The sequence below is a fragment of the Heptranchias perlo genome, chromosome 25 (genome assembly GCF_035084215.1).
Source record: "Heptranchias perlo isolate sHepPer1 chromosome 25, sHepPer1.hap1, whole genome shotgun sequence".
NCBI classification, from domain to species: domain Eukaryota; kingdom Metazoa; phylum Chordata; class Chondrichthyes; order Hexanchiformes; family Hexanchidae; genus Heptranchias; species Heptranchias perlo.
The window spans coordinates 28,824,209-28,839,463 of NC_090349.1; the positions used below are offsets into that span (position 1 = coordinate 28,824,209).

The 15,255-nt window shown below is 41.1% G+C and overlaps 1 protein-coding gene across 1 annotated transcript in view; it reads right to left on the reverse strand.

Moving 5' to 3' along the window:
• The window catches only part of dtx1 (deltex 1, E3 ubiquitin ligase), a 243,864-nt gene that overhangs the window by 119,388 nt on the left and 109,221 nt on the right, over nucleotides 1–15,255 (reverse strand). The window contains exon 2 of the mRNA XM_068005892.1: nucleotides 8,353–9,031. Within this exon, the coding sequence (XP_067861993.1) occupies nucleotides 8,353–9,031 (679 nt within the window). The remainder of the gene's footprint in view (nucleotides 1–8,352; nucleotides 9,032–15,255) is intronic.

Genomic DNA, 15,255 nt, shown 5'->3' on the forward strand with positions numbered 1-15,255 from the left:
GATTCGAAAGGGCGAGCAGATAAATGTCTGGATGGAAAAACTCAGCTTTTGACACAGCCAACATAATCGTTGAATTTGAACATCACATACAGATATACATGGTTCATTTGTATTATTTGTGTATTGTAATAATTATCACAAATCCTCACTCAGTGTCTTATGATGCAATTAGGGCAGCAATCATCCCTAATCCTTTTTTTTAATATTCGTTCTACAAGTACCCTGTTGCATAAAGTGTTGAAATCTTCCTTCCTAATGCATCGTACATGGGTTTAAGGTACTATAATAACTGTCAATCACTTCTGTGTGTTTATCAGCAGCTTGACTTCCTGCAGCACCTTGTCTGTCATTTGCACTCGGTTTTAGCTGACATGCCCAGCTCCATCACATAGTTGCCGTAATTCGTTACTGGGGCAACTGTTGACGTCACAGTGATTTAAGAAAGGTTTTTTTTTCCCAAGAACAAAGGTGTTGTCAATGACTTTTAAAATTATTTTTCTGAATGCAGGAGAACTGCAAAACCTGAGGGGGAAGCAGGGATGAACAATTGACCTTTCTTTCCTCCAGATTTTGGGAGTTTATAGAGACTAATGCATTCCCCTCTCTTTTATAGGACTAATGCATTCCCCTCCCTTTCCAAACTGTGGAAATAAGCATGGATACTTTGCCTTCTGAGAACAGTGATCAGATACAAACCCCCTCAAGACCATCAGAATCAACAGTTTCTTCCAAAAGATAAAACTCAACTATCTTAAGTCCTTTGACTCCAAACATAGCTGCAAGCCTGGCAGATTTATGGTCAAACATGTCCAGCAGCACTGGCCCTCAGCTTTGCGAAGGGCCAAGTGCCAGCAAATGGTTGAATTTGGAACATTACAGATCTTTATGAATAAAACCAAATCAGCCAAATTTGTACTACCTTGGGTTTTCGGGTTGGTGCTCAATCTGAGGCAAGTACTGCAGCTGCTTCTTTTTACTTTAAAACACGTGGATTTACAGTGATGTTGCTTAAAGGCAGACTGAAGTCCGTTGCATGAGTGTGATGTTTCGCTGTATCCTTGGAGTCAGAGGGCAATTAAGGATTGAATGGAGCCATTAAGGATTCCTCAGGGCAGGTTCAGATGAAGTCCTAGGATATGGTTGAAGTTTTAAATGGTTACTTTGGATTAGTCTCACTCCCATAGACTATGCTTAGTTACCATTAATGCAATGTATAATTGGTTGACTTAAAGTTGTAAGTGGCAAAGTGGATGTAGATTTAATCTTGGAAAGAATAAGTGGTCTCAAAAATGGTCAGGCTGCTTGTCCTGATCTGTTTTGAGAGCCCTTTTCACAGAGGATGAGTACGGATTTACTGCAAGTGTTCAAAAGGGAGCTGGACAAGTTTCTGGCTGTAGCTGATAGTGCAGTGTACAAAAGATAGGTAGGGTATTAGATGATAAGAACAGAATAAATAGGAGCAGGAGTAGGCCATTCAGCCCGTCAAGCCTGCTCCACAAAATCTATCAATCTCAGTTTTGATATTTTCAATTGACCCCCAGCCTCAACAGCTTTTTGAGGGAGAATGTTCCAGATTTCCATTACCCTTCCACTATCCCACATCAAGTTCCGTTTGCCTATCATCCGTATCCTCACTGACCTACACTGGCTCCTGGCTTGCCAACATCTCAAATTTAAAATTTCATTCCTTGTGTTTAAATTCCTCTGTAGCCTTGCCCCTCCCCATCTCGATAACCTCCTCAGAAACTATAGCACTCCCTCAGTGCTGCCTCGGGGTGTCAGCCTAAATTATATGCTCAAGTCTCTAGAATGGGACTTGAACCCACAACCTTCTGACTCAGAGGCAAGAGTGCTACCCACTGAGCCACAGCTAATAGCTGTGTCGCACACACTCGTTTTGATCATCTTCAAGAGTCAGAGAGGAATTTTTTAGATTTTTTGCCATCATGACTGAATGGGCAGACTCGATAGGCTATCTGGTCTTTTCCTGTTTGGCATTTTCATATGTAACTTGGCCTTTGACTTTACGGTCCTGTACAGCTCAAGTACTCCCCTTGTAGAAATGCTCAGAGTCTTTAAATCCAGGTAATTGTAGCTGTCTGTCAACTCCGGAGGGAAACTGTAACTGCTTGGTCACTAACAGCTCCAGGTCAGACACCGCCGTGATGTCAACAGGAAGTGTTACCCCAGTAATAAGTAATGCAATCAAAATTATGAAGCTAGGCCTGGTCACTAAAATTGAGTGCAAGTCATAGAAATGAAGTTATAGGAAGTCAAGCTGCTGACTGACAGCTACTGAAGTACTTTAAACCTCAAACATGTGTGCAGGATCCATTAAGAAGGAAGATTTTAGGACCTAATGCAACAAAATTCATTCAAAGGAACATTAAAAAAATAATTACATAAGGCCACAAGCAAGTGTAAGAACAGAGAGAACAGAAGGCTTGAAGAGGAAACTGAAACGAACAACTGCCCATTTTCCAAATTTTGGGTATTTGTAGGGACTAACTAAATTCTCCCCTAGATCCCAGAGTGTCAGGAAATAAGGATAGATCCTCACCTTTCAGGGTAGTTGTAACGTTATAATGTTTTGTGTCTGCAACAAACTTTGACACTTGGAAGTGTGGTACCTGGATTGTGATGGACACATACTGGACGCTAGACATATAAAGATCTATCAGGATAAAATCAATCAATAGTCTTATATGAAACTTGATTTACCACACGGACTGCAGCGGTTCAAGAAGGCAGTGCACCACCATCTTCTCAAGGGCAATTAGGGATGGGCAATAAATGCTGGCCTTGCCAGCAATGCCCACATTCCATGAATGAATTTTTTAAAAATGTGAGATGATGTGCACTTTGAAAGTATAAGAAGGCTTGAGCTTCATGGAAAACTGCCACTTCTGCACCAAATCACACAGAACAAGGCAGATAATAAAAGGAACTATGAATACTTAGAGTGCAGATGTACCATCTTGTTCTAGAAATGGGAAGATATTATTTCTCAACAGGCTGTAATAAAGTGCTCACAGCAGGTCACATTGCATCAGTTCAATGAAACATTCATTTCATCCAAAATTTCAGTGTGTACAACAAATTTTGTTGGTAATCCTCAGTAAATCTGTGGAGATGAAGCTTCCTGAGATTCTTGCCATTTTCTCTGAACAAACTTTCCCACTTCAACTTGAATCACAACCACTGACATTGTTTATAGGGTAGAATTAGATCAGATTGCAAATAAAAGCATTCACTTTTCCCCTTTGGAGTTTTCGGGGTTTGTGAAACAGGAGATTACTGCAGAGCTGAAATAAAGAGTTGGACATATCTTCTGTGGAATTCAGGTGTAAACCAAATGCTAGTGCATATATTATGTAGATAATTAGACACTGCTGGGCATGGACTGACTCTGGGTAGCCTTCAGTGCAAGACTTGTGGAATTGCATTCAGTTTCCTCATCCTGGCCCAAATTGAATACAATCTATGCGAGGTTGAACATATAAGAGAACTCGACCATACATGCCAATCTGGAAAACTAGCAAAAGCTGACCGGCGGTTTCAAAAAAGCTGACAACTTACAAATAGCACTGAAAGTATAGTGGGACACAGGCTTATCATGACAAGCTGTAGCCTCCCACCTCATGTATAACAGGTGACTGTGGTAAAAATTGCAGGAATTTTCTCTTATTTTTTGTGGAAAAATTTTGGACGATTGTGGATATGTACTTGTACTCTCTCAGGTGGACGTAAAAAATTCCATGGCAATATTTCAAAGAAGAGCAGGGGGTTATCCCCGGTATCTGGCCAATATTTATCCCTCAGCCAACATCACTAAAACAGCTTATCCGATCATTATCACATTGCTGTTTGTGGGGCCTTGCTGTGTGTAAATTGGTGGCCTCGTTTCCTACAATACAACAGTGACTACTCTTCTAAAGTACTTCATTAGCTGTAAAGCGCTTTGGGACATCCTGAGTTTGTGAAAGGAACTATAGTCTTTTTTTCTTTTATTGCTAAACCTGATTGTTAAATTGTTTTAAAATAATTTATACCATTGTCATGGTAACGCTCTTCTCTACATCCACAGATGCATTTCCTTCTCCCAGTTCACAGCGGCACTCTTCACCCCTCCAATTCAAACTGTCACTTTTCTCCTCCTCCCCACCCAATTCATTCTCGCACTCTTCCTCCCATCCCTCCCCCCCGCCCCAACCTAGTTCATGCTGGTACTCTTCTCCCTTATCTCGATTCAAACTGGCACTATTCTCTAACCATGTCTGTTCCTTTTAATTCAACATGGCACTATTCTCCCCCTCTATTACTTCAAACTGACACTTCTCTCTCTCTCTCTCTCTCTCTCTCTACCCACTTCAACTCAAACTTACATTCTTTGCCCCCCTTCTCTTCAGTTCACGCTGGAATTTTCCTCCCTCTTTCCCCTCCTCCCAGTTCAAGCTGGCACTCTTCTCCCTCTCCTTTCCACTTCATGGTGGGCACTCTTTTTCTCCCTTCCAATTATGCAGCCAATCACTTCCCCCTCCCCTTCCCCAAATCCCCCCTCCTCTTCCCCAATTCCCCCCTCAATCACCACTCTTGGCTCCAACTTGTTACTGTTGCAGGAGATTGAACACCCTCGCAAGTTGTGGGAGGTCATTCCCCTTCTTGCAGAATCACCACACAGCATTAATTCCTGGGATGAGAGGGTTGTCCTATGAAGGGAGGTTGAGTAGAATGGACCCATACTCTTTGGAGTTTAGAAGAATGAAAGATGATCTCATTGAAACATATAAGATTATGAGGGGGCTTGACAAGGTAGATGCTGAGAGATTGTTTCCCCTGGCTAGAGAGTCTAGAACTAAGGGGCATAGTCTCAGGATAAGGGGTCGGCCATTCAAGACTGAGATGAGGAGGAATTTCTTCAAGCAGAAGGTTGTGAATCTTTGGAATTCTCTACCCCCGAGGGCTGTGGATACTGAGTCATTGAATATATTCAAGGCTGAGATGGATAGATTTTTGGACTCTAGCGGAATCAAGGGAAATGGGGATCGGGCGGGAAAGTGGAATTGAGGACGAAGATCAGCCATGATCTGAGTGAATGGCAGAGCAGGCTTGAGGGGCCGTATGGCCTACTCCTGCTCCTATTTCTTTCTTATGTTCATATGCAGCAGTGTTCAATCCCCTGGACCAGCAGGAGGAAGTTGGGGCCAGAAGTGGTGCTGGAGGGGGAGGGGAGAACTTGAGCTGCATTTATTTTTGTCTGGAAACGCAATCAGACACTGCCCTGAAAACACTGACTGTCCACTTGAAACATCTATAACTGCAGCTTCAAAAGTACCGCTGGTTTTGTCCTTCAGTAATAAGCAATCACTGCACATAATTTTTTTGAGACAAATAATTCAAATTATGGGTCATCAACAAAGTAATTTAGGAATTTCAGCTGTGCACCTGCTGAGATTGTTTGTACCAACAGGCAGTTTATTTTATTGCTATTTCATAAGCAAGCCGTCATGAAGTAAATTTTATAGCATACTTATTTCTACTGATGGTAAATCAAGAGCCCACTCATGCTCTATATTTGACATAGAAGTGTCATTGTTTGTAACTAATTAGTTTCCTGGCAACTTACATGGGCTGATAGCAGATAATTGGTTATGGAGACACCTGCTTTCAGGGTTTGCGTCAAACCCGATCTCATTTATATTGTCTTTGAGGAAATCCCACCCAAAATTTACTTTTTACCACAAAACAACACAAAGGTCACCTATATCTGAATATTTCAAGGTAGGGGCCGGCCACTTTATGCTGACAAAGCTCCAGTTTTAATTCCCCAAGAAGCTAACACCATAATTAATGACATCTACAATTGTAAAATACTTTTGGACAACCAAATTATACTATATCTCTCGGTCTGTTATTTTAATAAGGGCATTAACCCGTCTAAAGCTCTCGCTGCTATCAACAATCATTTCTAGCCTTATAGGTGATTGCTCTTTCACTTACTCAATTCAAAACAGAATAATACCATAGACAGGGATAAAAAGAAAAAAACAAAAATGCTGGAAATAAACTGCAAATCCTTTAGCATTGGAAAGAGGAAGGACAGGTTAACAGATTGGATGGCGATCCTTCGTCAGAACCGACAAAAAGTCTTCACTTGAAACATTAACTTGTCGTTTCTCTTTCAGATACTGATGGACCTCCTGCACATTGCCAGCATTTTCTGTTTTGATTCCATTGCTACGAGTGATTGATTGCCATCGTTGCTCCTCTTCTCCTCGTGAGCATTAGCAACGATGAACTCGCGCAAAAGTGAAAGAGACAAACTATTATGAGTGCATTCTTTGTCAAATAGGTCTAATGGGAATTCATGCACTTGGGCATGTGATCCATTGTTATAGTCAGTAGGCCTCACAAAGCAAGAGATTGTGTTTTCTTTTCTTTTTAGATCTGGTGGGCCCGCTGTGCTTTGCGAACGCCTTGTTTCAATTTCAAACCTGATCCTCAGGTTTTCTATGTTTTTCAACACTCCCATTTTCTCTCCTTTTCCTTCGGTTTGCCAATTCCAACTATCCATACATCCTGTGTTTCTTTAATGCCTCTTGACTGAAATGATCTGTTACATCACCCAACAATCATGTCACTAATACTTCCTCTATGCTTTTTTCTGTTGCTTTTTCCTCCCCCTCCTCTTTGATTTTATCAATGTTTTCCACGTCCCGAAATGTCGACTGCTCTCTGCGCAAATGCTGAGTGACCCGCTGTGTCTAATGTTAGAGGACCCAAACCTCTCACACGGTCAGCTGACTGCAATACTCCCACTTCTCATTTAAATGGTTGAACACAACAACAACTGGCATTTATATAGCAGCTTTAACGTAGAAAAAACATCCCCAGATGGCATGACTGAGCAACAGAATGAGACAGAAGGGGAGGAGACAGGAGAGATGGCCCAAGAGGAGCTAAGAGAAAAAAATAAAATAGGAGTAATGGAGTGGTAGCTAAAATGTGCACACAAATGGACACAGAGGAAATTTGGGTTATATGGGCATGACTGTGATCAGAAGAGAAACATCCTGGTCATAACAGAGAATCTTCCCTCTTATCCCGGGTGCTTTGTATTGGATGGATCAAAAATTGATACTCTCGGTACCTTAATGTACAATATTTCATTATTCAACTGTCAGCCCACAGGTGCAAAGCTTCACTGCACAACACTAAAGAACTCCAGAAAGCAAGGCTCACAAATTAAACAGAAGTTGTCCTTTTTTTTAAAGTGAGTCTCCCTCTCCGGGAGCAGTGGGTAAAAGGACCGAATCCTGGTCTCTCCTGATTACCTGATGGCTCGCTGGGTAAAGGCACTGATCTCTGGTCTATGCTGAGTCTGATGATTTGGTGACTAAACAGTTACGATGCATTCGAGGGGCCTCTAATCCGTTCCATTTATTTGGATTCTTGCACGCTAACAGCAAAATGCAACACAGCAATTCACCCTCAGGATCCCAGCCTCAGCCTTCCTCAGCTGCTGGTCTGAGATACCCCTGTAGCAACTTTGCTTCGTCCTCTTTACAGCAGGTAGGAAAGTAAATAAAACCCAGCAAGACAAACCAGTCTAGTTTTAAGCCTCCACAGCAGAGCCCCACCTTACCTTCACCTGAGGTCACAGATTCAAAGTGTTATTGACGATGGTCCTATTGCTATTTGTAGGGCCTGCAGACCGCATAAAAAACCTGTAGATGGAACATCCTACACCACTGGGATTCGGTAGAAAATTCAGAACCCCAGATTTCAGATCCCCAGTTCAAGAAATGAAGTACATCAAAATCTTAAGTGTAATTCACCCCAATCATTTGTCAACACAAATCGAACGTTCCACAGTTTAAATATCAAGATTACTTACTCAAAATACTGGAAGGTGCAGCAATGTTCAGGGAAGTACAATTAATGTCAAACCTTTTGTAGCAGTTTTGAAATCGGCCATAATATTAGGCAATGAGAGTTAAAGATATAGAACTGAAAAATCAGCAGCGTACCGAAGAAAAGAAGTTAATTTCTATACCCTTCTAACCAGGCTTTACTCCATAGCTCTTTTTTGGACCAGTATTCCACTTTTAAGGTGACAGCTTTTCACTGAATGGCACTAGGTGTCTCTAACATGTTGTGAACACACTACATGATTGTATTTTTGAAGTCACCAGTCATTTACAAAGGAAGAGGTTTTCTTTTTCTTTTAAATCCTTATCCAAAATCTCCCTTAAAAGCAAATTCTGCTTATGATCATTACTTTCCCTTAAGAGGGATTCATTCAAATGGCTTTACATGAATATCACTGATTTGTCTTTCATTTGAACTTACCCAGGAGGAATAGAGGCCCTTGTGCTGACTACAGCTGACCTTTGGGTACCTGGTCTGTTCAGGTTGTTCTGGCCCGGTATTGGAGTTGTTGTGGTTGCGCTCTGGCTTTGTGAGATAGGAGAAAGTTGAGTCGTGGTTGGAGAACGGGTCTGCTCAGACTTTGGAGGGGTGATCCCAGCTGTGCTCGCAGTTGACCACAAGGCTGCACCATTGTAGGAGTTACTCTGGCGGACAGTAAGAGTCCCGTTTGTAGCAGAATAAATTTTCCGTCGTTGGGAGGCCAGGATGGCATTGGAGGCTGCCCTTGTGCTGTTAACCAGGACACACTGCTGGCAGCTGCATGGCTGTCCCGACTGTGTGCCAACAGGCCAGGACTGTGATTTAGGGATAGAACCCATAGTCAAAGGATAGGCCAGGTCCATGCGTCTGCGCAGTCGACGTTTCCGTTGTGTCTGTCTGTTCATCTGACACATACTGTTAAAGTCAATAATATAACAGAATCCTAGAGAAGTCAGGTCCAACCAAGGGTGTTGTTTCTCATATGCATTCTGAATGGTTATACAAATATCCATGTCATACGGTGTCCAAGAACAACTGTCATTTTCCCATTCCCAAACTATCCCTTTTCCTGGAGCAGAAGAGGGGTCATAAAAGTTTCTTCTAACGGGACGCATGGTTCCTGAAAAATGAAAAATAATAGACTTTACTCAGTATAAAACAATGAAAGCTCAAATCTCATTGCATTTTTAACCATGGTTATCACTGAATAGAAGCAGGTCATGGAAAGACCTACTGACCAGCAGGAGGGGGAAATCATCACACACTTGCAGGCAACCTACTACCTTGTCCTGCAATGCACAGTTTTGAATGGTGACATTTCTCATTTTAGATGGGTGTGGATCCACATTGGCCTTGGTGGGGAACTTCTGATGTGCTGTGCATAACACTTCAAAAGTGTTTCTGAAACTTTTGTTTTGGAACCAAAAACCATCCTTTGGCTACAAAAAATTGCATTTTAAAATCTATTTCCCAACCTGCATTTAGAAAATTCACCAAAAAAAAGTTTTTGAAAAATAAAAATGATGTTCTGCAGATCCTTTATTTCGTCACTGCAGTGTCTTGAGGCAAAACTCCAGACATTGTTTAAATTACCATCTAAGCATTTAAAAGAAACACAGATCTGTGAAGCGTTATTGTTTGTGTCGTGGTGAATTACTTTGGATCTCACTTGACGTTCTAAGAAAATTCATCAGGATGTGCTGACTAAAAATATCTCATCCAGAAACCTTTGATCATGGCAAAGGTTCTTTGTTCAAATATTCTCTCTGACAGCTGCCTTCATGGGCACAGAAGCAGTGATGAAATCATATTATACAAATAAAAGTGAGCCAGCTGCTGAAGCCTTATATTAAACAGTATCTAGCTCCAGATAGTGAGATACGAGAACTTGTTTTTTTAAAAAAAACTCTTTTAAGACAACTGAATCTTTAAAGGTCCACCTTTTTTGAACTGTGTCTACTTTTATACCATGAGGTCAAAGTTCATAGTGAACACCACATTCTAGAGTGAAATGACTAATAATGCGGTGAGAATTCTGGTCGCTATGTGTGAAGTTCTACAAGGGTAAAAATATTGACAATTTTGCTTGAAATACCAAACATAGGAAAACTTCACAAACGTCACGATCTTGCTAGATATATATAACGACCAGAGGTCCGCATGCTGCAGCGTGTTTGTGGGCAAGTGTTATTCTCTTATATTGGTAAGATAATCTCCTGGACATGTTATACAAACTGCATGCTCACCACGTAATCAGTAAATCACTCAGCACTCCTCACCACCCAGATGTGTTTTCTGAAAATGGTTCTGCAAGTTTAACAGGAACTCAAATAAAAGAATTCGGCTGGAGCATTTCCTCATCACTTTTAATGTGGGGGCGGGGGGGAACGGGAGGGGCAGAGACCAACCTTCTTTCCGAAAGTTACTTTCTCTGTCAGAACATGCTGCTTAGCAGAACAACTTATTTCCCCATATTTGTAATGGAAATGAAACTTCCTGCAAATTATAGACAAACATTACAATTGTTCTGCATTATTTTGAAATAATTTCCTCAAATCAGGAATGGGATAAAATTGATTTTTATTTCAGCAATAGCAGTAAAATATTGTTGAAAACAGCAGCTACAGACCAACTGAACAATTCAATCTCATGCATGGTCTGGGTGCCACTATGTATTCATATCATAGAATATTAGAGCACAGAAACAGGCCATTCAGTCTATCAACACTACCCTGGTACTTTTCTCCAAACAAGGTACCTGGTCTAATCCCATACTTGTACCCTTTAATATTCCTCTTCTTCAAGCAAGTATCTAATTCCCTTTTAGAAGAATGTATGGACTCTGCTTAAAAGAAAGACGTGTGGCAGAGAATTCTAAATTCTAACCACTCTCTTTGTAAAGATTTTTTTTTACTGGACTGGGAGAGGGGGATTCAAACTACAATCCCAGTGTTTGCCGCTGTTTATGCCCAAGTTTCTCCTGGATGATGAGTTGCTGATTTTAACCAAGTCACCATGTAGAGACAAGATGCTGCTTTCAACAGAGAGAGGGAAGATCAAGGGGAGGGGGATCTACGAGCACTGGCACAACTCATCCTAGCTGCTGAACAATGACATTGGCAGGCCAGATGGTCCAGCCCTTTTAGTGAGATCACCTGAACAGGAGGAACAGTCAGGAGGAAATGAAAAGGCAAAATTTTTCAACAACAAAAAATGATGAATCTCACTATGGAAATGTTCTTACCACAGGTAACCTTTAAAGGATTTCTCATACTGGACTGCGCCATATTTGTACACAATAACCTTGGACCGTAGAATACAATAAACAAACTACTTGCACCAGAGTCACAGTGTCACAAGCTATTTTGCACACTGGAACTTGCACATCTCAGTACATTTAAAAGGGACTGTATAACAATGCCTCAATGAAAAAAAATCACAATGAACAAAATGGGAGCTCCATTTCCCCCTTTATCACTCTTGAAACACCACGTCCATTTGTATTGGATATTTCAACTCTCTGTAGAGATTTGATCACTCAGTGATCCACCGGCTATTGTCTTCCAATTTAGCTCCTCAAACCAGAACTTCCTGTCCAAATATTACAAATTATAATTTGTGTTTTCAGATTAAATCAGCAAGGCCCACATGCTTGATTAGAAGAGAATTAATTCTAAATAGGAGCACGGTACGTTCGTGACAGACAAGTAACAAATAATTGTTGCTCCAACGATTCTGTGTATTTTCATTCAAAACATTCAGAAATACTGGAGTAAATACTCATTGCAATTGTGAAACAAAATGGATGAAAGATGAGCTCACTCATTTTGTTGACATGTTACATTTGGCTAGCTTATTACATGCAATTTTTTTAACTTTGGATTTCTGTGGATCAATAGTCCCATTCTTCGTATGACAGCCTGGTGACCTTACAGCCCATGAGCTGACAATTTGAGAGTAAAAGGTACTAGAATTAATTACCCTGGAGAATTTTCACCATTAAGCAATGGTTCATTATCTCTGTGCTAGATCTAAACCCAGGCTTGCAGAACTGAAAGTTGGTGACTCTGATGTTGCTGATATCCAACTTTCCTTTCCTACCTACCTCTTTGTCACAGTCTCCTACTGTAACACATCAGTGCATTGCAACATTAATGACACTTGAATTGAATGATCCTATGCTCCTCTTTGTACTTATTCAGCCTACTCTTATTGTGCTAATTCACTAATAATGTGTCACAGGTATACAAAAGTTGCTCTTTAATCATGCTTACCATTCTACTGGAGCAACTCGAGTATAGGTACCATATAGAAAAGCATCCACCTCTACCACTTACACTCCTTTTCAGTAGAGGAGCTTGGATAATGGAGAAATTACTCCCTAAGCTCTAAGTAATTATAATAAAAGTCTACAAACTATAAATGATGAGGAACTAACATTAGTGCAACACCTATAGTGACATTGGGTGAATTTAAAAAGGTTTTTCAGAGGTGCGCCAACCTCAGACCAGTGTGGTGGAACTGAATTGTCATCAACAAATAAAACCAATTTGCACACTGTACTTCAGGATTTTTGGCATATTAACTGTGGCTATTAATTCACATCATCTCCTCATGCTGTCAGGTTTAGTAACTACCCCATGCCAGTTCCCCCAATTATGTACTGAATAGGCAGAAGGATATTAAAACAGAGCATAGTTCTTCTCAATTCTTTGACTGTTTAGGTGTCAGCCTTGGCTCAGTGGTAGCAATCTTGCCTGAAGGTCATGGGTGCAAGCCCCATTCCAGAGACTTGAGCACATGATCTCAGTGCAGTACTGAGGGTGTGCTGCACTGTCGGAGGTGCCGTCTTTTGGATGAGATTTTAAACCGTCTGCCCTCTCAGGTGGATGTAAAAGATCCCATGGAACTATTCGAAGCAGAGGTAGGAGACTTCTCCTGGTATCTTGGCCAATATTTATCCCGCAACCAATACTTAAAACAGATGATCTGGTTATTTATTTCACTGCTGTTTGTGGGACCTTGCTGTGTGCAAATTGTCTACCATGTTTCCCACATTACAACAGTGACTACAGCTTAAAGTACTGCATTGGCTGTGAAGTGCTTTGGGAAGTGCTGAGGTTGTGAAAGGTGCTATATAATTGCAAGTTCTTTCTTTCTTTAATGAGTGGAATGATGCTCTTTTTAAATTATTATTTATCTCTAGTTGCCCTGAGAAGGTGGCCTGTCTAGTGATACGTTTTACAACTGAGTGGTTTGCTGGACTGCATCAGAGAGCATTAAGAGTCAATCATATAATGTGGGATTATAGTCACGTAGGCCAGTTGGGTTTTTACAACAATGTCAACTTTCATATGACCAGATTTATTGAATTCAACTTCACATCTTGCCATGGTGGGATTTAAACCTCTAGATTGCTAGTCCAGGACCACAATCATTACACTACCGTACTCATATAAGACATTGGATTTACTGTGTAATCAAAGCCTAACGTTGAGCTAGTGTCCAGCATGTCAATAGTAGTTGGTCGCTTCTCAGGTATAAGGCTATCATGGGAAGGGCGTCACACCCAAACAAAACAGGAGACCTTGTTAATCTGAAACCAGACAATGACACAAGTCAACTAAAACCTGAAGCAACGTTGGTCCTCAGAGCTGTGGTGAAGCCAACAGCCTGATCAAAGTAGCTGGAGGAGACCGTATAAACTTAAAGAAAAAGGAACTGTGATTTAAAAGTGAAGGAAAAAAATTAAATAAAAACAAAAACTGCTGGAAATGCACAGCAGGCCAGTTCGCATTTGAAAAAGGAAGATAGGTTAATATTTCAGGTGGAATCTTGTTTTTGCTTTGTATTGGACAGTCCTAGAAAGGAGGTTCTCCAGCCTAACTGTGCCAGTTCTGCCTTTCTCTTGCAGATGGAAGCCTGCAGTGCATTTACTGTTTTTATTTTAGAACTACAATGTTCATTGCTTAATTTCAATTGCTAAGTAAAAAATGGAACTAGACAGGTTCTTGAAAACAAATGGGATTCAGGGTTATTAGAAATGCACCAATGGACTATTGTGGATAGGTGGGCTAGATATCTTCTCTCTCTCTCTCTCTCTTCTCCTTTTGCCAGGCTTTCTCTCTCCTGTCTGTTTTATCTCACCAATGTCATAACCTACATTACACACACTGTCATAGATCCGCAGCCTGTCTTTAAACTGTCAAAACAGGATCCTTGAGCCCGTTTCCCAGTGATTCTCAAGCACGAAAAGACACATCCTGTTGCCTTCAAACTGACACTAGAAACATTGCACATTACAGCTGTACAGAACATTCTCCTGCATTATGGAGCCAAGATAAACAAGAAGGATGATGGCAGAAATGGAAAGTACCGGCATATGTTCAACTGTGTGCTCCGGACACAAGGATATGAGCTGCTTTCCGTACAGAAACCGATGTAAAAAAAAATGAGAGTGTTCACTCTCTGAGGCAAATAACAGCTAATAAAATTACAGCCTAAAGAGTTTAGATCATCAGGAAAGTAAAGCTAAGGAAGGAATTACACTGGGAGAGAACAGGAGACGAAGACTGAGGGGCAACCAGTACCTCTAGCAGTATTTTGTACCCCCAGGTGAGATGCTTACCACTTTGCTCCTATGGTCATGCTCATCAATTTATCCAAGACACTCAGGCAGTCTGGGCTGCACTCTTCTCCATACGCAGCATGATGCCAATCTGTGGTGGAGAGCTGTGTGGTGAGACTAACTTTCTCTTTCCTAGAGACTGAATGCCCAGCTATTATTGTATTTTCTCTAGGCTTTTTTCTGTAATTTTTCTCCCTTTTTTCTTTGCAAGCCTGGCCTGACACCTTGCAGCTGGTAGGTTGGACCCACATGAGCCCTCTATCATTCACCACTAGGAGGTCCTGTCACTGCCTAAACATGACTCTCTCCCTCTGGCCACAACCCTCCACCGGCAGATGTAATGGTTGCTGCTTGGCACCTTCCTGCCTTACAATACTTAAGTGGGAACTAACAGAGTAACACTCAAACCTGTGTTCATCCCACACTGTGAGACTGAGTGTCAGTGCACTAATACTCAGTGGCATCATACCAAACTTACCAATATAAACTGTTCCATCAAACACCCAACTGACAGCCAGTGAAATTCACAATGTTAGCTACTTATAAATGAATGTTATTTCCCCTGTAACAATACATCAATTGAGATTTCTTTGTTATTTCTACTTAGGAAAAATAATGACACAAGTGAAGAGATTGTGCAGCCATCGCATTATTTAACAGCATGCAGAAGGAGGATCAGTCTTCTATTTCTACTCATGCCCTCCTCTCTTCTATGA